We start from the raw sequence: 23,563 nt of genomic DNA on the forward strand, positions 1-23,563 counted from the left end.
ATAAACCATGGTTTAGCATTACATAACCAGGTCTCTGCCACTTACCAGCAATGCCCTTCTGCTTCCCACATAGAACAAAAGGGTCATTATCTGTATAAAACAGGGGTGGGGAACCTTTAGCCCTCCAGATGTTACAGAACTGCAACAGCCAGGGAAGATGGGGGTTGTAGTTCAATATTATCCGAAGGACCAAAGGTTCCCCACCCTTGATCTAAAATAATAAAGGGACAGAAATCTAACATCAGAAATCAACAGTCCGAAATCAACAGGTGAACATTTCAATCACTTCTCAGAGTGAGACTTTGGCATAAAATAGCTCAGTTTGAAGTAATACTGAAATTTGATTCTATTCATTTGGGTCTGAATAGAGAAAATGGTTCCCTGACCCATTATAGGCATTCCACTACCAGGATTATATTATCACCAATTACTGTTATGCTTATTTTGCATAGATTTAACTGAATTACCATACATTGTGGGGTTTTTTTTAAAAAAGCATTGCTATTTAACCATACTATTTACATTTCCCCCTATACCTATACATATTTATTTCTGTTCCATGCATCTGATGGAGTGAGCTTGAGTCCACACAGGTTTATGCTATAATAAATCTGTTTTTTTAAAGGTGTCACAACTGTCATGGTTACAGAAGCCTAACAAGACCTCCCCTACGGAAGTTCTCTCTATGCCCTTGCCCTCCTCTCACAGTACTCATAATTTTCAGTCCTTTCATATTTTTTATTTATTTATTTATTTATTGCACTTTTAAACCGCCCTTTAGCAACAGGCTCTCAGGGCGGTGTACAACAGGATAAAACCACATTTAAAACCAGCGAATGTGGGTTACAACATATAAGTATAAAAACACATTAAAAACAGATTAAGACAAAATTAATAGAAGTTACAATTAATTAACTATAACATTAAAATTAAAAAGTAAGATTAAAATGCCTGGGCAAAGAGGTAGGTCTTTACCTGGCGCCGAAAAGATATCAAAGAAGGCGCCAGGCGTATCTCGTCAGGGAGGGCATTCCATAATTCGGGGGCCACCACCGAGAAGGCCCTAGATCTCGTTATTGCTCTCCGGGCCTCCTTGTGAGTTGGAACCCGGAGAAGGGCCTTCGACGTCGAGCGCAGCGAACAGGTAGGTTCATAGTGGGAGAGGCGTTCCATCAGGTATTGCGGTCCGGTGCCGTTAAGGGCTTTATAGGTAAGAACCAACACTTTGAATCTGGCCCGGAAACGTATTGGTAGCCAGTGCAGTTGGGCCAGGACAGGTGTTATATGATCAGATCTTTTAGTCCGAGTGAGAACTCTGGCCGCAGCATTCTGCACCAGCTGAAGTTTCCGAACCGTCTTCAAAGGTAACCCTACGTAGAGTGCATTACAGTAATCCAATCTAGAGGTTACCAGAGCATGGATAACTGTGGCGAGGTTCTCCCTATCCAGATAGGGTCGTAGTTGGGCTACCAGCCGAAGCTGGTAGAACGCATTCTGTGCCACCGAGGCTACCTGAGCCTCCAGAGACAGGAGCGGATCTAATAAGACCCCCAAACTACGGACCTGCCCCTTTAGGGGGAGTGTAACCCCATCTAGGGTAGGTCGGACATCAACCATCTGGGCAGAGGTCCTCCCCACCAACAGCATCTCAGTCTTGTCAGGATTGAGTCTCAGTTTATTAGTTCTCATCCAGACCATTATCGCGACCAGGCAGCGGTCTAGTACATCAACAGCCTCACCTGAAGAAGATGAGAAGGAGAAATAGAGCTGCGTATCATCAGCATATTGCTGAAAACGCACTCCAAAACTCCTAATGACCTCGCCCATGCCCCAAATTCTTCTCCCATGCCCCAAAGTGTTCCATCTTTCCTTGCTAGCACCTTTGGTTTTTTTAGAGAGGCTCACTCAGAAACGCAGATATAAATCTCTCTAAGAGACTATTAGCAATCACACATCCTATGGTAGATATGAAGAATCTGTGGACCTCCACATGTTGTTGACTCTAGCTCCCATCAGGCCCAGCCAGCATGGCCAATGGTCAGAGATGATGTGAGGTGGTCCAACCATCTTTGCTATCTTTTCGGCGCCTTTTGAAGACTTTCCTCTTTCAACAAGCCTTTTAAATTGAGACCTATCCCAGTCTGCATCTGTGTCAGAATTGTTTAATATGTTTTTCAATAATGTTTTTAACCCTTTTTAAGGTTGTTTTTTAAATGTTTTTAATGCTGTTTTGTTTTAATGTATTTTAAGATCTGTTTTTTTGATGTTTTAAAGTTTTTTAGTGCTTTGTTTGCTGCCCTGGGCCCCTGCTGGGAGGAAGGATGGGATACAAATTAATTAATTAAATAAATAAAATAATAAACCACATGTGGAGACCCACAGATTCCCCACCCCGAATTATCAGATGGGACTGCCAATCCCCTGCTTTTGAAAGAGGTCTGCCTCTTGTTTAGGAATGTAAGATCCGAGGGCAGAGGCCAATGACCTATCTAGTACAGTGTTCTAGTTCCCACAGTGGCCAACCAGATAGCTGTGGTTGGGAAGAGACAGGAAAACTGCAGCTCTCCTGATGTTGCTAGATTCCAACTACCATCAGCTTGGCCAATGGTCAGAGAGATGATGAGAGTTGCAGGCCAACCATTACTGAAGGGCCACTGTCTCCCCATTTTTGTTCAACGGGAGCATGGGTGTGGAGATTTATGGGACAAGGTTCCCCATCCATGAGTTATGGGAACATGGGTATGGAGATTTATGGGACAAGGTTCCCCATCCATGAGTTATGGGAACATGGGTATGGAGATTTATGGGACAAGGTTCCCCATCCATGAGTTATGGGAACATGGGTATGGAGATTTATGGGACAAGGTTCCCCATCCATGAGTTATGGGAACATGGGTATGGAGATTTATGGGACAAGGTTCCCCATCCATGAGTTATGGGAACATGGGTATGGAGATTTATGGGACAAGGTTCCCCATCCATGAGTTATGGGAACATGGGTATGGAGATTTATGGGACAAGGTTCCCCATCCATGAGTTATGGGAACATGGGTATGGAGATTTATGGGACAAGGTTCCCCATCCATGAGTTATGGGAACATGGGTATGGAGATTTATGGGACAAGGTTCCCCATCCATGAGTTATGGGAACATGGGTATGGAGATTTATGGGACAAGGTTCCCCATCCATGAGTTATGGGAACATGGGTATGGAGATTTATGGGACAAGGTTCCCCATCCATGAGTTATGGGAACATGGGTATGGAGATTTATGGGACAAGGTTCCCCATCCATGAGTTATGGGAACATGGGTATGGAGATTTATGGGACAAGGTTCCCCATCCATGAGTTATGGGAACATGGGTATGGAGATTTATGGGACAAGGTTCCCCATCCATGAGTTATGGGAACATGGGTATGGAGATTTATGGGACAAGGTTCCCCATCCATGAGTTATGGGAACATGGGTATGGAGATTTATGGGACAACCTGTTGCAATAGTCAGTGTTTTGTTATTCTTGCAATTAATGGGCAGCTTCACATTTCATATGGGAAGGAAGCTGTTTTCTTAGTTCATAAGAACATAAGAACATAAGAAGAGCCTGCTGGATCAGGCCAGTGGCCCATCTAGTCCAGCATCCTGTTCTCACAGTGGCCAACCAGGTGCCTGGGGGAAGCCCACAAGCAGGACCCGAGTGCAAGAACACTCTCCCCTCCTGAGGCTTCCGGCAACTGGTTTTCAGAAGCATGCTGCCTCTGACTAGGGTGGCAGAGCACAGCCATCATGGCTAGTAGCCATTGATAGCCCTGTCTGCCATGAATTTGTCTAATCTTCTTTTAAAGCCGTCCAAGCTGGTGGCCATTACTGCATCTTGTGGGAGTTCATCTTCTGCCACTGCTGTAAAACGACCAGTACTTACATTCGACTGCTCTGCAAGTTTTGCATTTGCCATTTTCATTTCCTTCCTTCCTTTAATTTTATCAACTCGTTCAGCAACACTCTTTCATGTTCTTCTTCCAGGAATACAACTGGCAAGATGTTGAGCAATTTCTTCATTAAGTGCACTATCAGGTAAGAGGGAACACCTCCTCCACCCCACCCCACCCCCAAAGACTTGGCAGAAGATTTGGGATCTCTGTGTGAGCTTATGCAGAAATGCAAGGCTATGCCTTAAAGGATTAATTTCACAAACCTTTAAATTGCAGTTTAATTTGAAAACTAATTCAGGCCCATAATTGGCTTTCTGTTCAAATCGCTGAGGCTAAAAGATTTAAATTCTTAATATCCAGATGACTTTCAAGTATCTCGCCCCATCTGTGCTTTAGTCCACAGTTTTAATCTCTCAAGGGGATCTTTGCCGGCAAAGGAAGAAAATAAATAAATAAACAATGTTAGAACTAATAGAATAATCTACTCTCTCTCTCTTTTGTTGTTGCTGTTTTTTTTTTTAAAAAAAATCATTCCTGGCATTCTGTAGTATATTTATTTTTATGAGATTTCTCCAATTTAATTTGCGACATGTAGATCTCACTCCCAGCTATTTAATTTTTTAAAAGGGACATTAACAATTAGAACAGTACTGGGGGGGGGGGGAGAGAGAAAAAGCAGAGCTACCACATTGGTGCCAAGTTAGGGAAGGTAAGGGATTTTAATTACAACATTCTTCACATAAGCAATAACAGTGGCAATGCTCTCGTCCTTTGGAGGTCTGCCCTCCATGCTTAGAAGCCCCACCACCACCACAATGCATGTTTCAAAAGGAAGGAACTAGAGTTAATTGTGGTCTTCAAGTCAGCGGTATCAGAATGAATCAGATGGAATGGACGGGCCCATTTCCTGATCATACATCTATTTTGGAAAGAGCAAGGGCTGACAATTCAGCACCTTCGGCTGTGCCGAAGGACTTGCCCCCCAAGCAAGATGAAGCATGAGTTAAAAGGCTGTTTACTCCACAGTGTGAATTGCAACAGAAATTTGGTCACAACTCAGAGCATTTTGGCTCATGCTGCTATGAGCTTCAACACCCTGGACAGCTCCTTGAAAGTTCAGACTAAAACCTGGAGCAGATTCCATTGTCCCACTGACATGGAGCCACCAGGCGCCACTGGCTACATCAGGGGAAGAGAAACTGTTTTCAATCCGAGGGCCCTATTCCTTCATGGGCAGCCATCTAGGGCCCACATGCCAGTGGTGGGCGAGAGCAGAGGCAAAAGTAAGTGGAGCAACAAGCGTCACTCTTTACTTTGTACAGTAAAAGTCAGAGATCCCTACATAAAGCTGCAGTCCACGTGCCTCTCTCTGTCCAAGCACACAAGAGGCATCATCCCATTTCAAGGACATGTTCCAGCCATGCAAAAGTACTCAGGGAGGGCACAGAGTAGGATCATTGTGGGATAGGGATGTGGCCCAAGAAGAGTACCAAGGGCCAGACAGAGAGGCACAGAGGGCCGTATTTGGTTCACGGGCCTGAGTACACACTGTGGGCAGTTTGGAAGCCATTTGGTGACCAAAACTGTGGTCCATCCATGACTTCTCCATAGGCCATTCATACATCCATTGGGCCCACCAAGAAAAGCACAGCAAAGTCTGACAGGCAGAGCTCATAAGCACACACCTGCACCCAGCTGTGGCTAACTTGAGTGCATCCCCCACCACATGCAAACTCTGGCTGTTAGCTCCTTCTCCCTGAAATGACTGCATAAAACAGTAGCAAGCCCCTGCAGCTAGTAACAGAGACATGTGTCGAAGGCCTCTCAGTCCTGGCAGTCTCTATACTAGCCAGTATGGGTTCCAGAGATCACACTGACATAGGGTTAGCAACAGGGGGTTAAAAAGGGTAGACAGACCAGAGTAACATACTGCTACCTATACTGGATGATCAGCAGCTCAGTGTTAGAGCACATGATTTGCCTACAAAAGTTCCCAGTTGTAATTCCTGGCCTCCTCAGGTAGGGCTGGGAAAGACTCCTACCTGAGACACTGGACAGCCACTGGCTGTGGGGACAGGGGTGGAGAACCTCAGGCCTGGGGGCCAAATATCTGGCCCCAGGTACTCTTTGCAGGCCACACCTCTTCTCCCCAAGCTTACATCAAAAGCAATCCCCCCTCTCCAAATACATGATTTAGAAACTGAAAGCAGGTCTGATTGTTGTTGGTTCCATGTGTGCAACTCTTACACACACACACACACAAATATTTTTCCTGCCTATTTTAAATTAGAACTCTTCTAATAGGAACCATCTGTAAAAAAAATGTATGAATGGGTGATGGCAAACCTCCATTGCAGTTGTTTTGGGGGTGGGATGGGGTGAATTTATCCACAACGTAGGAAAATGATCTGGCTTTGCAGTTCCAGAACAGTCCGATGCAGGTCTTGGCTCAGAAAACATACCAAAATATATTTAAACATTTGTCCATTGTGAAAAATGCTTTAAAAGACATTTAAATGCAAATGTTTGTTTGGATGAAACAGACTTATGGGTAGGGATAGTATTTATGAAAAACTTGATGTTGAGCTTATCCATACATTTTTTTCTAATCCTGTCTCACTCCTTAATCTCAACAAAATGTGAATCTCCCCTCCATTCCATTACAAATGCAAACATCTCTCACACATTATATGCATATAGACTTCAGGCTTCCTCAAGTAACCAGTACATAAATAGATAAATACAACAATGCTTATGTATTAGTAAAAAAATTATGCTGCAGAAATATTGTACAGCATGCGTCTTGATTCTTTTGTATAAGTTATACATATAATATACGGGCATGTATGTTGTGCATAATTTTGCACATAATTAGTTGTGCTTTTTTAAAAAAACCAACATGAAAATGCACAAGTGGTTCAGACATAAGCAGGCGCTCAACACAAGAGGCAGTCTGTTGACAGCAAAGATTGACCAAATCAGAATCATCAAATTCAATTTATAAACCTGTTTAAAAGACATTCCATCTCAAGTTTGCAAAGGGGACAATTTTCTGGGGACAGGAAGTGTACCTGCCACATGTACACTGATGGAGGAGGTGACTCTGAAATCTGGAGACCTTTACCTGCACTTGAAAGGAAACTTCTACAGCCTGAAGAAAACTTTGCTGATTAAGACTGCTGGAGGGACCAGGGGGAATTTTCAGTTCTGGCTTTGCAGCTGCATTTTTTTATTTTTTATTTTTTGAAACTTAGCTGTGTTCTTCATAGAGAGGCAAAGTTCAAAGAAGCAGAACATTATTTGAGGCAAGTAAAACATGGTCTTTTAAGATACGCTTTCAATCAGCAGCAGTACATTAAATCAAAACAACTCAGAAAAAGCAGGGGGATGCTGATTTGGGGGGTGTTTTAAAAATGGTCTAAATCTATTCATGTTCTGAACTTGTTTCAAAAGCTCAGCAAAGCCCTGTGTTTAGCAAATAATAATAAAGAAGAACGCACTGAAGGCTTCATCTGCATAACCTTCCACTAATGACATGAGAAGTAGTTAGAGAGAATTTATTCTTCAGCATTTTTAAAGCAGAGCAAAGGGAGTTCCTTTTTAATGTGAGTCTGGGGTGCAATATACAGCCAGCTTGATGTGTCTTTGCTTACATGGGCTAGTGGTTTTATTCCACAAGGATTCTCTCACTTTCAATGGAATAATGCCCTGTTTGGCATTACAAAATAATTACCTCCCTTCTCCCCAGTCAAAGAAATAAAATTATAAATGCAAACAAAATATTCAAGGGCTTTTTCTTCCTTTATTTCAATATATGTGTAACTCATCTCTGTCTCAAAGTCTCAGAGTAACAGAGCTGAAACAAGTTTGCCTCCCCTCCTCCTCTGAAATTCTTGTCTGTGAATGTGATGGTGATCCAACTTGCCCCTCGCTGGATCGTCACCTTGTAGTGGTGAGTGGGCTTGTGTGTTCCAATGAACCCTGTGAGCGATGCCGTCGGGAGTCATGTACTCCCAGCAGGGTCACCCATGGCAGTAAGGTCAAGGGAGAGGAAGCAGACAAAGAACGATCCAAGAAAGTCCTCAACTGCAGAACAGGTGGAGGATAACAATGTGTATGTTACAATGGCTGTGTAGGTGGATGAAGGCTGCAGCAGATAAAAGACTTCCAATAGTCGTGGTATCCATGCCATTGGATCAAAGCCTTTTTCTGTCAAGATTGTGTGTTGATTGTCGTGCGCCGATCTCCCCACATACAACAAATTCACGCCGCATAGGCGTCTTCCAAGCAAATTCATCTGGAAACCTATGTCCTCACTGTGGGAGGCTGTGTGGATCCAGAATTGGCCTCCACAGTCATTTACGGACCCACCGTTAGAGACCTTACCTTGGAAGACAATCTTACTTGGCCACGAGTGATCACCAAAAACAAAAAAATGAATGATCAAACTCCACTCCAGTCCCAGGACTCATATTTCAGTTTCCAGCATGCTTGGTGGTCAACAACCCAACACTGTCACTGAACAGGAGCACAGGAAACTTCTTTATATTGAGTCAGACTATTGGTCCATCTAGCTCAATATTGTCTACACTGACAAGCAGCCTCTCTTCAGGGCTTCAGCCAGCGGGCATTCCCAGCTCTTCCTGGAGATGATGGGAACTGAACCTGGGACCTTTTGCATGCAAAACTGATGCTCTACCACTGAGCTATGGTCCTTCCCATAATAATCTTCCGCAGGAAGTGAAGTTTGGTGACCGGTGGTCCTTGACTGAAAAATGGCCGTGTAGGTAGATCTTTTTAGAGGAGGGTTGAATGACAACAGATTTCAGGTCCTCCACCATGGGACCCTCCATAAATGTGACATTAATAATGATGCAACCACCAAGAGACCCAGCTCCCTACACTGGGCTTTCAGAAACTACTATGGACATATGTCAACCAGACTAAGTTCAAGGTGCTGGTTTTAGTGTTTAAAGCCCTATACAGCTTGGGACCAGGATATCTAAAGATCCTCTCACCCCTTATATACCGAACTGACCACTGTGTTCTGCTGGTGAAGGACTCCAGCAGATACCATCTCATCAGGAGGTCTGTTCTGCACAATATAGGATTTGGGCCTTTAGTGTTGTGGCACCTGTGGTTTGGAATTCCCTCCCCTAAAATACAAGCACCATCTCTGTTGTCTTTTCAATGTCTACTGAAGACCTTCCTCTTTCAACAAGCCTTTTAAGTAGAGGCCTTATCCCAGACTGTGTTTGTATTAGAATTGTTTTAAGATGCTTTGTTTTTAAGATGTTTTTGTTGTTTTGTTGCTTGTTTTTTGCCATCCTGGGTTCCTTTGGAAGGAAGGGAGGGCTATACATTAATAAGTAAATATATGAATAAAGAATATATCCATCTTTTGCATCAGTGGGCAAAAGAGAGCTCTTCTGATTTGTTAAAAAACAGAGGCCGGATAAAAGGGCAGGACTGAGCCAGCTGGCATCCACATTTGCAGCTGTTGAGGCACCCATAGGAAGCAGCACCATCTGACTGCATAACCTTGTCTTCTGCTCAAAGGCATAACATCACAATTATTGTGGTATGTGCAGAACGAAGGCTTCTTAGGGCTCTGTCCCCATGAAATTTAGCAAAGGCAAGGGAAGAGAAACTCAATACCAATAAAAACCTTTCAAGAGTGGACAGATTACATAATGGGGTAAAAAATAAATCAAAGGTGAATGTAATTGCTTCTGAATAGAAGAGACAGTTTTGTATCCATGTTATGGTTTGGGATGCACCGTATGATAACAACAACAAAATCCCACACAAGCCCACTGTGCTAACCAGAAGAACAAGTATTTTGTAGTCAAAGGTATGCAATTCTAATTTAATAGCTTAAAGGTTTATCTGGATTACAAATAAGAAGTGGCTGCAATTTACTCTATCATCCTAATGAGCAGGGCTAGTTTAACATTTGGCAACTCTTTTCTGTATCGATTTGTTTTAGAATAAGATGTGGGAAGTTTGATTTGCCATGGGAGTGTCGAGAGGACTCCAGCTCATTTAAAACCACATATGAGCTCAGAGTAGTAGCTTCCCTGCTGAAATCCTGATGGAGTGCAAGATCTTTCCTGTAAAGAGTATTCAAAGAGTGCTGAAAACATTCACTCGCACCTGAACGTCAAAAGAGTTATCAAAATTCATCCCAGAAATCTGAAGCTCGCTGCCCAAGCTCCCCCAGGGTGAAACAGAGGTCTTGAAGCATCAGGGTCTGGTGTAATGACTAAGTAGCTATGGTTTGGTCAGGTTAGTTAGCAAATAGTTGGTGAGTTCAATATGTCCTGAGTTTAAAAAAACCAATCTGAACTTATAGGCATCATGGGCAATGTATTCAGTACATTCTGTCTGGGAAACAATGAGGGACAGACCACCTCAGCTCCCCTCCTTTATTGGCCTTGCTCAATAAATTCCTTGGCTGCTTCAGCCTGGCTGGTTACATCCATGAACTGTGATCATGCTTGCCTGGATGGAGAGGGTGTGTGTGTCTAGAAATCTCTGCCTTTTGCATGGCTGGGATATAGCCTACAGTACCAGTATAAGCATCACATCCATTGCTCCACCCACGTTTGCCTCTGGCCCCTCCCATCACTGGCATGCGGCCCTCAAAAGGTTGTCCAGGAGGGAATGCGGCCCTTGGGCTGAAAAGGGTTAGTCTCTGCTGGGCTAGGTAAAGAAAGAGATGGTATGATGTCAAGTAAGGCAGCAGGATGAGGTCATGACATGGATGGTGCCACATCAGACTACGAAAAGCAAAGGAAACCGCTTTTGAATGCTGTATAAAAATTTTGTTTTTACTGTACTGTTTTAAATACTGTTTTATCTTCCCTTATTTTTGTGTGTGCTGTTTTAAACAGGGTTTTAAAGTTATTTATACTATATTTCTATATCGCCTTGGGACATACATGTGGAAGGCAATGAATAAATAACAATAGATTGCATTTAGCACTAACAGTAAGCAGATCATTCCATCAGCACAAGCGGTTCACCTTGTGCAATGGAATTATCTCACCCTCTCCACCCCCATGCCCCCCAAATCTGTTCTGGGGGGTTCTCCCAACCCTGTGGAGCAGATTTGGGAATGGCGTGGGGCACGTGTGGAGCAGGAGAGTGGGGGAAATCCCATGGCACTAACACTAGACCTTGTGCTACTGCATCTTCTTAGCTGAATACTGTATCATCATCATCATCATCTCCCTAGAATGAAACCAAACTTCAAAGCACATCTGGGAGACAGGTTCTAGCCCAGATGTGCTTCTTAATGAGGATGCTATCTATTCACATTGAATGGGATTCAATGAGATGCACTTTCAGATGTGCTTCCCATTCACATTTTTCACCAATTATTTCTATTTATTTATTTAAAAGTATTGATTAATCATAAAGACATATTAAACCCCGCCATCAGACAAATAATGCACCTAAAAACAACAGTCAGTAAGGTTGCAATCCAATACATGTCTACTCAGAAGGAAGCTCCATTGGTTTCAATGGGACTTACTCCCACATAAGTGTGTATTGGATTGCAGCCTTAAAGAATAATCAACTTACAAAACTTAAAATGCCTTGGCAAATAAGTCTCAAATTATAACAGGGTTGATGCCAGCCTGTAAGGGGAGGACATTCACAGATGGTGTGACACCACAGAAAAGGCTCTGGAAAGAGTTAATCATGCATTACTATGCAGGACTAGAAAGACTTGCAATAATAATAATAATAATAAAAAATATTTAATTAGTCGCCATTCTGTCCGCCTAAGCGGACACTCTGGGCGACGTACACAATATAAATACAATATAAAAACATATGCATATAGCAAATTACAATATTAACAGCAATTCATAAACCATCCTTCAGTAATACAATATAAAAACCTAACCCACCCCAGAAATCCCATAGGCCTGCCTGAACAGCCAGGTCTTTAAAGCTTGGCAAAAAGCCATCAGGGAGGAGGTGTGACGAAGGTCAAAAGGAAGTAAGTTCCAGAGGGTGGGGGCCACGATTGAAAAGGCCCTCTCTCTGGTCTGCACCAGTCTAGCTGTTTTCACCGGTGGGACCGAGAGAAGGTCTTGTGAGGCTGATCTTGTTTGGCGGCATATTTGGTGATACTGGAGGCGTTCTTTCAGATAGACTGGGCTGGAACCGTATAGGGTTTTAAAGGTTAGTACCAACACCTTGAATTGGGTCCGGTACACAACTGGCAGCCAGTGTAACTCCATCAACATTGGGGTAACATGATCCCGGCGACGGCTCTGCTTTATTAAGCGTGCCGCTGCATTCTGTACCTGTTGTAATTTCCGGACCGTCTTCAGGGGTAACCCCACGTAGAGCGCATTACAATAGTCTAATTGAGAGGAGACCAGGGCATGTATCACTCGTGGGAGCAGGTGTAGAGGAAGGTAGGGACGCAGCCTTTGTACCAGATGGAGTTGGTACCAAGCTGCCCGGCTCACTGCAGAAACCTGAGCCACCATAGACAGCTGGGAGTCCAAAATGACCCCTAGGCTGCGGACCTGGTCTTTCAGGGGTAATTTCACCCCATTAAGTACCAGGTCAAAATTTCCCAACCTTCTCTTATCCCCCACTAGTAACACCTCGGTCTTGTCGGGGTTTAGCTTCAGCCTGTTCTCTCCCATCCATCCACTTATGGACTCCAGGCAATTGGACAAGGTATCCACAGCCAACTCTGGTGAGGATTTAAATGAGAGGTAGAGCTGCGTGTCATCCGCATATTGGTGACACTGCAGCCCAAAACTCCTGATGATGGCTCCCAGCGGTTTCATATAAATGTTGAATAGCATTGAATAGCAATACAGTGCTGGCAGGCAATTAGAGCAGCAGAACTTAGAGCAGTGGTTCCCAACCTTTATGAGCACGGGACCCCCTTTATAAGCTGGAAAAAAATTGTGACCCCCTCCCCCCAGGGAGGCAGGCTGGCTGCCAGGAAGGAAGGGGGAAAGCTGCCTTTCTTTGCAGGCTTGCTTCTTTTTGCTTCACAAAAAGCCCTCTCCTCTCATTCTAAGTAAGGGTGTTGGCAGTAGCGGCAGTGCAAGGAGACAGGAATCAGTGATAGTAATCCCCTCTTCTTCCTGGTAGCTCCACCCTCAGCCTCCTTTGGCATCTGCCATGTATTTTATAGGCAGATGCCTGTCCTTAGTGCGCATGAAAGACGCTCTGGTGCTTCAGCAAAAGGCCTCCCCTCTCGTTTGGAGCAATTGACATGAGCAAAGCTTTTGCTCTGAATCTAGGTGGAGCTTTATGAGAAGCAGTTAACAAAAATATAGAGGTGGGTGGCATATGCAATGTTACGCCTGGGTCCAAATGCTGATGGCCTGGAACTTGAACGACTTAAAGAAAAGACATGCAGAGTTGGCAGAATCTGGAAGAGGTATAAGGCGCAGTAGTGTAGTATATGTGAAGGAAAGATCAAGAGAACAATGGGGTGTCCATGCAGAGTGATCAGTGGGTATTAAGAAATTAGGGTAGAGATCATGGCTCTATCCCATCTTTTCTTTTGCCCAGATCCTTGCCCAGATGTTATGCAGGTATCTGGGGAGCCAGTGACACTGACATTAGGCAATGTTGGTCTGGCTGGGTCAACTATCTGTTTTGCATGTGTATGTATCTCATACACTGCAAGGGTAACCAACGTGGTGCCCTCCAGATTTGGGATGTGCTAGAATTCTGCCCAGTTCAGATTTGGTATTGCATTTTCCATTAATTTGCTTATTCTCTATCATTGCAGATCAGGATTTTATGAAGCGATTTTCCACGGTTAATCAGTCTCAAAATGATGAGAACGATAATTTCATCGCTATTTCATTTCATTTATCATGATTCCCTTTCAAATCCATATTTCCTTTAAAATTATAGCTATTGATATCAATGTTTTTTGCAAGGAGAAAGGATTGGTAAAAGCAACAGTTAGTTGGCAAAGGACAAACTCAAATTGATACTGGCGTGTTAGGTCGACGGAATGCTTCTAACCTGGAACTGGCCAATGGATCCTATCCCTACTCCAGACGTTGTTGGACTTCAACTCCCATCAGCCCGATCCAGTATGGCCAATGCTCAGGAATGACTGTTTTTGGAGCCCATTGATATCTGGAGGGTACCACATTGGCCACCCCATCATACCGTACCCCCTATCTGTAGTCTCATGTGGTGCAGTCCACTCTGTCATCTCATTCAGCTGCATGTGTAGACCTGGTGTCAGCCCGACAGCAAAATAAGCCAAAAAGAAAGAGTTGCTTTCTTTCCCCCCTCAAGGCATAAGTCAGTCTACTTTGTCCCTGTTATGTGTTTTGCCACCTTATCCCTGGTCTTCAATAGACAGAAAGGCAATCAATCCCAGTTGCCTTTCCTCTTGTTAGAAACAGTGGCCTCTGGAGAATATATATATATATATAAAACAAATATCCCAGGCAGTGGAGACATTATAACAAATGGTCGCTGACACAATCCAGGAATCATGGCATATTTAACCCTTCCACCAGGTAAGCAACAGTGAAAGACAAATTTATCCAGGGAAAACAACCTCATTAAGGCTACCCTGAGATCTCAATTTCTCAGCAGGTTCCCTACTGTTCACGAAATAACTTGTATTTCTCTCTCTTTTTAAAGAAAAAAATTGAATTCCTCCATATTTGTTGTTATTAAAGCTATTGACAGATGAAATTTGCAGTCAGTTATGTCTTATATTTATCAGACAAACTGACCGAATGGACAAATTATTGCAAATAATTGATTTATCGCAATGCAGGTGGTCATACTTTGAAGATTACGAAGTCAACAGTTTATCTTGGCTAAGGAACATAGATTGTTCAAAAAGCAATGTGAACAGCTGAGTTGAATACAGAGATGGATATAAGGTACTGAAGCCCTTTCACAGGGCAGAACTTTAATCAAAATCTATTTTTTTTAAAAAAAATAAAGTTTTTAACAACTGTGGCAAGTCTGGTGCTGGGGGCAATGGCAGTGGTATCTTCTCAGCAGCAATGCTACACTTTTCAAGATGGAGATGGGCAAGGCAGCGGTGGTGATACTGAAGGAATTATGGGTTGGCAGGGGTCGTCTGAGGTGTATCATACAAGTTTCAGCTACATAATTTCTTTTGTTCTCTCTCTCTTTCTTTCAACATTTGTAAGAGAAGGGAAGACAGAGCGGAGGCTGGTCCATTAGGCCAGTCCACTAGGTTGCCCCACCAACCTCAGTCTGCCCTTAAGTCAGCTCCCAGCTGCTTGCCTTCTGGCATATAACCAGCTCTGGCTGTCAGCTTCCTCCCCCTTCATCTCAGTGCTGCCTTTGTAGATTTCTGCAGGGAGGAAGATGGGTACAAAACTAGAATTAGTTGGCTCCACTGGTCATTGGCCCTTGAAATCACCTACTTTTGATCACCCTGCTTTCTGCCCTACCAACTCCAATGGGCACCAGCTACCACTGTGTGCTCTGAACCATTGGCTTTCAACTGGTGGGGTGTGATCCAAGATCTAAGTCATGCCTGACCTACTATGGGTTGCATCAGTTCTTGGCTGTGGACACGAAAGTGGATCAGGTCCCAGTCTAAGGTGTATCATACACGTTTCACCTGCATAAATTCAGAGCTTGGAAAGGTACTTTTTTGAACTACAGCTCCCATCAGCCCAATCCAGTGGCCATGCTGGCTGGGGCTGATGGGAGTTGTAGTTTTAAAAAGTAATGAAGATAAAACAAGGTTTTACACAGGACTTATGGAAAAATTGTCAGAGTTTTCATATGACCATTGGTGCATTATGGGTGATTGGAATGGGGTAATCTCACCAAAAATTGATAGGCTTTCTGAAAAAAATATCAAAGAGACACAGGGTAAATTACCGAAGATTTGCTTTGGACTGATGGAACATTTAGAATTGGTGGATACCTGGAGATATATAAATGATAATGCAAAGGAATTTACTTATTTTTCAGAGAGACACAAAACATTCTCGAGGATTGATATGATTTGGATGTCTAAAATTTTAGCGAAGGACACTTTTAAAATGGATATATTACCAAAAACTTTTTCGGATCATAACCCTGTGATATTAACTTTAAAAAAGAAAAATCTTGGATTTAGATGGAGACTAAATGAATCTTTATTACAGAATGACAAAGTAGTACAAGAATGTAAGAAGAAATTAAAAGAGTTTTTTGAACATAATTTACATAAAGGAACAAGTGAAAATATCATTTGGGATACAAGTAAGGCATTTATGAGGGGATATCTTATTAAATGTAACTCTGAATTAAAAAAAAAGAAACAACAGAAAATGCAATTAATTTTGGAAGAAATAAAACAAAAAGAGGAAGAATTGAAAAAGAATCCAACTAAAGTTTCTATTGTAAATCAAATCAAAATGTTACAGAAGCAAGTATCAATGCTGACAGTTAGAGAAATTGAAAGAAAACTAAATTTTGCTAAACAAAGGACTTTTGAGTTTGCAAATAAACCTGGGAAATGGTTAGCATATAAATTAAGAAAAGAACGTCAAAAAAATATCATTTTAAAGATACAAGAAGGAGATGAGATGTTGACAGATAATGTAAAAATTAAAAAGATTTTTCATCAATATTATTCAACATTGTACAAATGTCAGGAAATTCCATCTGAAAAAATAGAAAAGTATAAACAGAATTTGCCTAAAATTACAGACTTTCAGAGACAAGCTATTAATGGCCCTATTACGTTAAGAGAGATATCTGAAGCTATAAACAAAATTAAATTAGGAAAGGCACCGGGACCAGATGGGTTATCTGCAATGTATTATAAATGTTTGGAGGAAGAACTCTTACTACCTTTACAGTCTACAATGAATCTTATTCTGCAAGAGGGAAAGATACCGGATAGTTGGAAAAATGCTAATATAACATTAATACCTAAAGAGGAGCAAGATTTAACTAAAACAAAAAATTATCGACCAATATCTCTATTGAATAATGACTATAAAATTTTTACAATGATCTTGGCAGAAAGATTGAAAATAATATTGCAACAATTTATTCAGGAAGATCAATCAGGGTTTTTACCTAAAAGACAATTACGTGACAACGTCAGGAATGTCTTGAATGTCTTGGAATATTTAGAACAACGAAATGATAAACAAGCAGCTTTGATTTTTTTAGATGCTGAGAAAGCATTTGATAATTTGAATTGGAAATTTATGTTTCAGGTTTTGGAGCAAATGGATTTTGGAGACAATTTTATAAAATGGATTAGATCGATTTATACATCTCAGAAGGCTCAGATAATTGTTAACGGAGATTTAACGGATTCATGTGAAATACAAAAGGGTACAAGACAGGGATGTCCTTTATCTCCTCTTTTATTTATTCTGGTCTTAGAAGTGCTGCTTAGAGATATAAGGCAAGATAAAAGAATTTTGGGATTAAAGATAAAAAAAGAAGAATATAAATTGAGAGCATTTGCTGATGATTTGATAATTGTACTAGAAAATCCTTTGGAAGGAATTAATGTATTGATGGACAAATTAAAAGAATTTGGACCGTTAGCAGGATTTAAGATCAACAATCAAAAAACAAAGATGTTGGTGAAAAATTTAACTTTAAGGGAACAGAAAGAGTTAATGGACAAGACAGATTTTACAATAGAGAAAAAGTTGAAATATTTAGGTATCATTATGACAAATAAAAATTCAAAGTTGTTTCATAATAATTATGAAAAATTATGGACAGAGATTAAGAAAGACTTGCTAAGATGGGATAAACTACAACTGTCATTAATGGGTAGAATATCTGTGATAAAAATGAATGTATTACCGAGAATGATGTTTTTGTTTCAAACAATACCTGTAATATCCTCTGATTTACCTTTTAAACAATGGCAAAAAGATATCTCTAAATTTGTATGGCAAGGAAAAAAACCAAGAGTCAAATTTAAATTACTACAAGATGCCAAAGAAAGAGGAGGACTGGGATTACCAAATCTGAGACTTTATTTTGCTGCCTGCTGTCTAGTCTGGATAAAGGAATGGATCTTATTGAGGAATAAAAGACTATTGGATTTGGAGGGCCATAATTTGAAGTGGGGATGGCATGGATACCTATGGTATGACAAAGTAAAAGTAAATGTAGACTTTAACAATCATTTTATAAGACGTCCTCTGTTGAAAATATGGAATAGATATAAACCAAGGTTTTATTCGAAAATACCATTATGTGTCTCAAGTCAAGAAGCGTTTTATAGAAGAGAAATGGCTGGAAAAGAGAAATGGTTAACTTATCAAGAACTATTAGAAAATGTACATGGAGAATATACAATGAAAGAGAGAGAACAACTGACAAAGGAAGGATATAGTTTTCAATGGTTTGCCTATTTACAATTGTTAGAAAGATATAAAATGGACAAGAAAATGTATGGGTTTGAAATAAGTAAATCTGATTTTGAAATAGGACTGTGTACAAATGATGAAAATATAATTGCGAAAATGTATAAACTCTTATTGAAAATGGATATGGAGGAAGAACAAGTAAAAGAGTGTATGGTAAAGTGGGCAAAAAATTTTGGTTATAATATACAAATGGATCAATGGGAAAATATGTGGAAAAAAGGTTTGAAATTTACACTATGCTATAATCTTAAAGAAAATTTTTATAAAATGATGTACCGTTGGTACATGACTCCAGAAAAGTTGTCAAAAATGTATAGTAATGTTTCTAATGTTTGTTGGAAATGTAAACAACAAGAAGGATCATTTTATCATATGTGGTGGTTATGTAAAAAGGCAAAATCATTTTGGGCACAGATAGGTAGGAAGATGCAAAAAATTCTAAAGATAAATATTCAGTCAAAACCAGAATTTTTTTTATTGGGTTTTATGGATAAACAAATAGAAAAGAAATATGGAAGAATAATATTATATATGATTACGGCAGCAAGATTATTATATGCACAAAAGTGGAAAATGGAATCAACACCAACAATGGAAGAATGGCTATTGAAATTAATGGACTTAGTAGAAATGGATAAATTGACATGTTTACTTAGAGAAAAATCGACGGATACATTTCTTAAGGAATGGAAGCCTCTCTTGGACTTTTTGTTGAAAGATCAAAATAAAATGATGATACTGGGATTTGACGATTAATTAAGACAGCCTATGGAGAAAAGGGATTCTGTATGTATATATTAAGGGACAGGTTTGATGTATATTATATACTTATAGCTGATCTGTGACAAATCGGAAGTCAACTATTTTATTTTCATTTTTTGTTGTTGTATTGTTATGTTTTTTTGACTTTGTTTTGTTTGTTTTTGGAAAAATTTGAATAAAAATTATATATATAAAAAAAAAAAAATTAAAAAGTAACTTTTCCAAGCTCTGTTTTGTTTTCTCTTCCTTTCTTTCTTTCAAGAGAAAGGGAAAAGACAGTGAGTGAGTGAGTGAGTGAGTGAGTGAGTGTGTGTGTGTGTGTGTGTGAGAGAGAGAGAGAGGGGGGGGAAAGGAGACTGTGAGACAACAACAGAAAGAAACAGAAAAAAAGAGAGAATGTCTACAAACATAGACGGGGAGGGGTCTTATAAGTTGTCTGGTCCAACCCACAGCTTGATGTATGACACTGACAGCTAGAGCATCCCTGAACAAATGGCTGTCTAGCCATGCTTGAAGATCTCCAGCAAGGGACCGCTCATCACCTCTCCAGACAATTGCTTCCACTGTGGAACTGCAGACACTGTTGCTGGCTGCTAGTCAAATTTCTCAAGGACAGGGGTAGCCAATGTATTGCCTTCCAGGTATTGTTGGAATACAACTCCCATAATCTTTGGTCTCTCATTCTGGTAGGACTGGTGAGAGATGCAGTCTAGCAACATCTGGAGGGCATCACACTGGGTTACCCTGCTCTAGAAGATCAGGGCATGATTGCTGTGTTCATCTTCTTTTGTTTATCTTCAGCATCTGTTACTACTACATAGACAACTACTTTTGAGCATGGAGATTCCATTTATCCCTGGGCTCCTTCAGGATGAAGGGTGGGATATAAACAAAATCAATTATAATAATAACAGCCTTATTCAAGAATTCTAAGTCCAACATAGAAGTGGGATGTTGCCTCACTGTGAAGCTCCCCCCCCGATGCTGGATGTGCATATAGCTCTAAGCTCCTGCCACCTGCACATATAGTGCAAAGTCTTTCAGGTAAGGAACCTGTGCATGAAAGCTTCCACACAGTCTGGGACCTTGATCACTCAGAGTTCCAGATCATACACAAGTCTTTCCACATGCAGCTGTTCTCATGAAGGCTCCCTCCTTGCAGACATTTCCCTGTGTGCATGGATGTCAAGTGTAAGGGCTACTCAGCACACAGACTCCAGAGAGAGGGGTTATTTGGTGCAGCCCTGCTCATGTGGTGGGCTCATAACATCTGAATAGGGCTCCTGACTAATCATCACTGATAATTGTGGCCTCTAAAAATCTTACAGTGACTCATTATTTCAAGGTGTTAGTAGTACCCAAGTACCTAAAAGAGCACCTTCCCCACTATCAACCATCTCAGACCTTACGATCGGCCTTCTTGGTAGTGCTGCGACCGAGCACTGCCTGCTTGGCGATGACCTGTGACAGGGCTTTTTCCATGGTAGCTCCCTATTTGTGGAATGCCTTCCCCAGTGAGGTGCGTCTGTCTCTGTTGACTTTCAGGAGGAATCCAAAAACATTCCTGTTTAACCAGGTATTTGATGGCTGAAGGGGACCGTTCTTGGCAACCTGAAGATCACTGATGAAAGAATGTTTGTAGCTGCTTTTAGAATGCTTTTCTGTTCTTGTTAAATTGTTTTATTTATGTTTGCCTCCCTGGGTGCCTTCAGGAGTAATGGCGGCATATAAATTCAAATCATCATCATCATCTGGCACGAGGTGGCCCAGTATTAAGAACATAAGAACATAAGAAGAGCCTGCTGGATCAGGCCAGTGGCCCATCTAGTCCAGCATCCTGTTCTCACAGTGGCCAACCAGGTGCCTGGGGAAAGCCCGCAAGCAGGACCCGAGTGCAAGAACACTCTCCCCTCCTGAGGCTTCCGGCAACTGGTTTTCAGAAGCATGCTGCCTCTGACTAGGGTGGCAGAGCACAGCCATCATGGCTAGTAGCCATTGATAGCCCTGTCCTCCATGAATTTGTCTAATCTTCTTTTAAAGCCGTCCAAGCTGGTGGCCATTACTGCATCTTGTGGGAGCAAATTCCATAGTTTAACTATGCGCTGAGTAAAGAAGTACTTCCTTTTGTCTGTCCTGAATCTTCCAACCTTCAGCTTCTTTGAATGTCCACGAGTTCTAGTATTATGAGAGAGGGAGAAGAACTTTTCTCTATCCACTTTCTCAATGCCATGCATAATTTTAAACACTTCTATCATGTCTCCTCTGACCCGCCTTTTCTCTAAACTAAAAAGCCCCAAATGCTGCAACCTTTCCTCGTAAGGGAGTCGCTCCATCCCCTTGATCATTCTGGTTGCCCTCTTCTGAACCTTTTCCAACTCTAGTTGGAAGTATTGATCAAGGGTATATTTCAGAACTGAATTTGTCTAGTGCTCTGAGGTTCTTCCACACCTCATCCTGCTCCTTAATAAATGCTGTACATAGAAATCAACAACAATCCCTAACATCCAAAGTTGTGGAAGGGGCATGCTATAAAACAGCACCTTATTATCTAAAGATATGCAACAGTTCTGTGAGCAATTCCTACAGTACCTGGTTTAGATCCTTCATCAACAGATCCATTATAGACTTGGTTTATGAACTCCGGCCTGTTGTCATTCATGTCAATAACATAGATGTAGAGGTCAATTGGGTTCTCCACTTTGTTTCCATTCATATCCACTGCGTGTGCTCTAAGCTGTTAAAATAAATAGACAGAAAGGGAGAGAGGAAATGCCACATCAGCAATGGAATTCAACGCTTGGAAAGGCAACATGTCATCTTCAGTCATTTAAACTCTTTGCCAACATTAGGATTTATCAATGTCAGAATTATGTAAATTTTCTGTAGGCTTTTCTATAGCAAAGCTATCCAGCTGATTTTGGGATGCATAAAAATATGAACCTTGACGGCTGTCACAGATTTAATGGCCTGTTTGAATTTCTTTAAAGATTGTGAGCTATCTGGGGTAGGAACTGTCCCTTTCTACACAGTGTTCAGCACAACCTCATATCCGGTGCACCTACACATACTGACATCCTAAGGTAGCAATAACACCTGGCCTCACTTTTCCTTTTTCCAACAGATTTGCACTGAACTCTGCATTATGCATGGGATGGGATCTCAACTTTGGGGAATATTGTCTGGGAGAAGGTGTTGAATTTCTCAGAAACAGAGGCCATGCTTTTCATACTGTGAAGTACCATTGGGACCATAGAATTCTTCATCCTCCTGATTTCTGTGCAATTTGGCAGCATCACCAGTTGCTTACTAATTCTCTCGGGCCAGTGCATCAACAAATGTCCCTACCCAGGAAAGCGGCAAATGCCTGGTGGAGACAGATGTTTTTATCGCAGCCAAACACAGAAACAATAAAGGCAAAAGCAATCAATCAAGGAGAATGGAAAACTTCCGGAACTTTCTTCTTTGCCAAGCCATTATCAATATAAATATTGAAAACACATCACCTCTTCAGAACCACCATCTGTTTTTTTTTCATTCTAAAGAAACTATCTTCAGTTTTCTCAGATGATTACTCATTGTTCTCTCTCTATATAGGCAGTTTTAAAAATATTTTTCTTGCTCCAATTTGGCCATTTTTGTTGTGATTCACACAGATACTAATAATGATTGAGCACTGCATGCTATTTCAACGCAGGACTCTACAATCCATTGCAAATGTGATGTTGTAGGGATGGGGGTGGTGGTTGTTCAGTCCAATTTTTAAAGTGAGGACCTAATTTGCACCTCCTGGATGGGAATACACAGACCAGAATGTGATTGTCCTTCAGTTTTTCCACTTCTCTCAATGTTGCAATATAATTAAATGTACCATAGCTCAAAAATGTACCAAAATGCTTTTTAAAATGCATATTTTAGGATAAAATATGTTTTAGAAATGGGAACAGAATGGACTTAAGAATAAACAACATGTAAAATTGACATGGATGGACATGGACTGATCTGCCCATTCCAACTGATGCACAAATATGTCATTATCTGCATCTGAGCGGCCCTTCTTGCATCACCTTTGTGGTGTGGAAGCTGCTTCCAGCACAGCTCCTTCTCATGTCATGAAGGTAATATCAGGAAAATGCACCACACCTTGTGCCCACATCAACTTTATGTTGATTCACCTCGATTGTGAAAGCCCGTTGATGCATTCCCACCCTCTGTTTTTAAAATCCAGTAGCTGGTATCATAAGAGCTCTGATCCTCTCATCCCAGTGCTGCAACATTTCTTCAGTGTTCTTTGGTGAGGAATTTGTCAAAACTAAAGGTTGAAGTGCTAGTGAAGCAAAGCTTCCCTTTGCAGAAGCCATGCTGATTTTTCCTCAGCGAGGCTTATTTTTCTAAGGTTTAACAATTCTAGTCTTTCTTAATAATGCTTTTGACCAATTTATTAGAGACGGCAGTTAGGTTGACAGGCC

General features: G+C 41.3%; 1 protein-coding gene across 2 annotated transcripts in view; it reads right to left on the reverse strand.

Annotated features, from left to right (window-relative positions):
- The window catches only part of CDH4 (cadherin 4), a 1,183,781-nt gene that overhangs the window by 229,963 nt on the left and 930,255 nt on the right, over positions 1 to 23,563 (reverse strand). For both annotated transcript variants that reach the window (XM_061631103.1, XM_061631102.1), the window contains exon 6: positions 21,687 to 21,831. In XM_061631103.1, coding sequence (XP_061487087.1) covers positions 21,687 to 21,831 — 145 coding nt within the window. The remainder of the gene's footprint in view (positions 1 to 21,686; positions 21,832 to 23,563) is intronic.

This window comes from Rhineura floridana, chromosome 6, assembly GCF_030035675.1.
Source record: "Rhineura floridana isolate rRhiFlo1 chromosome 6, rRhiFlo1.hap2, whole genome shotgun sequence".
NCBI classification, from domain to species: domain Eukaryota; kingdom Metazoa; phylum Chordata; class Lepidosauria; order Squamata; family Rhineuridae; genus Rhineura; species Rhineura floridana.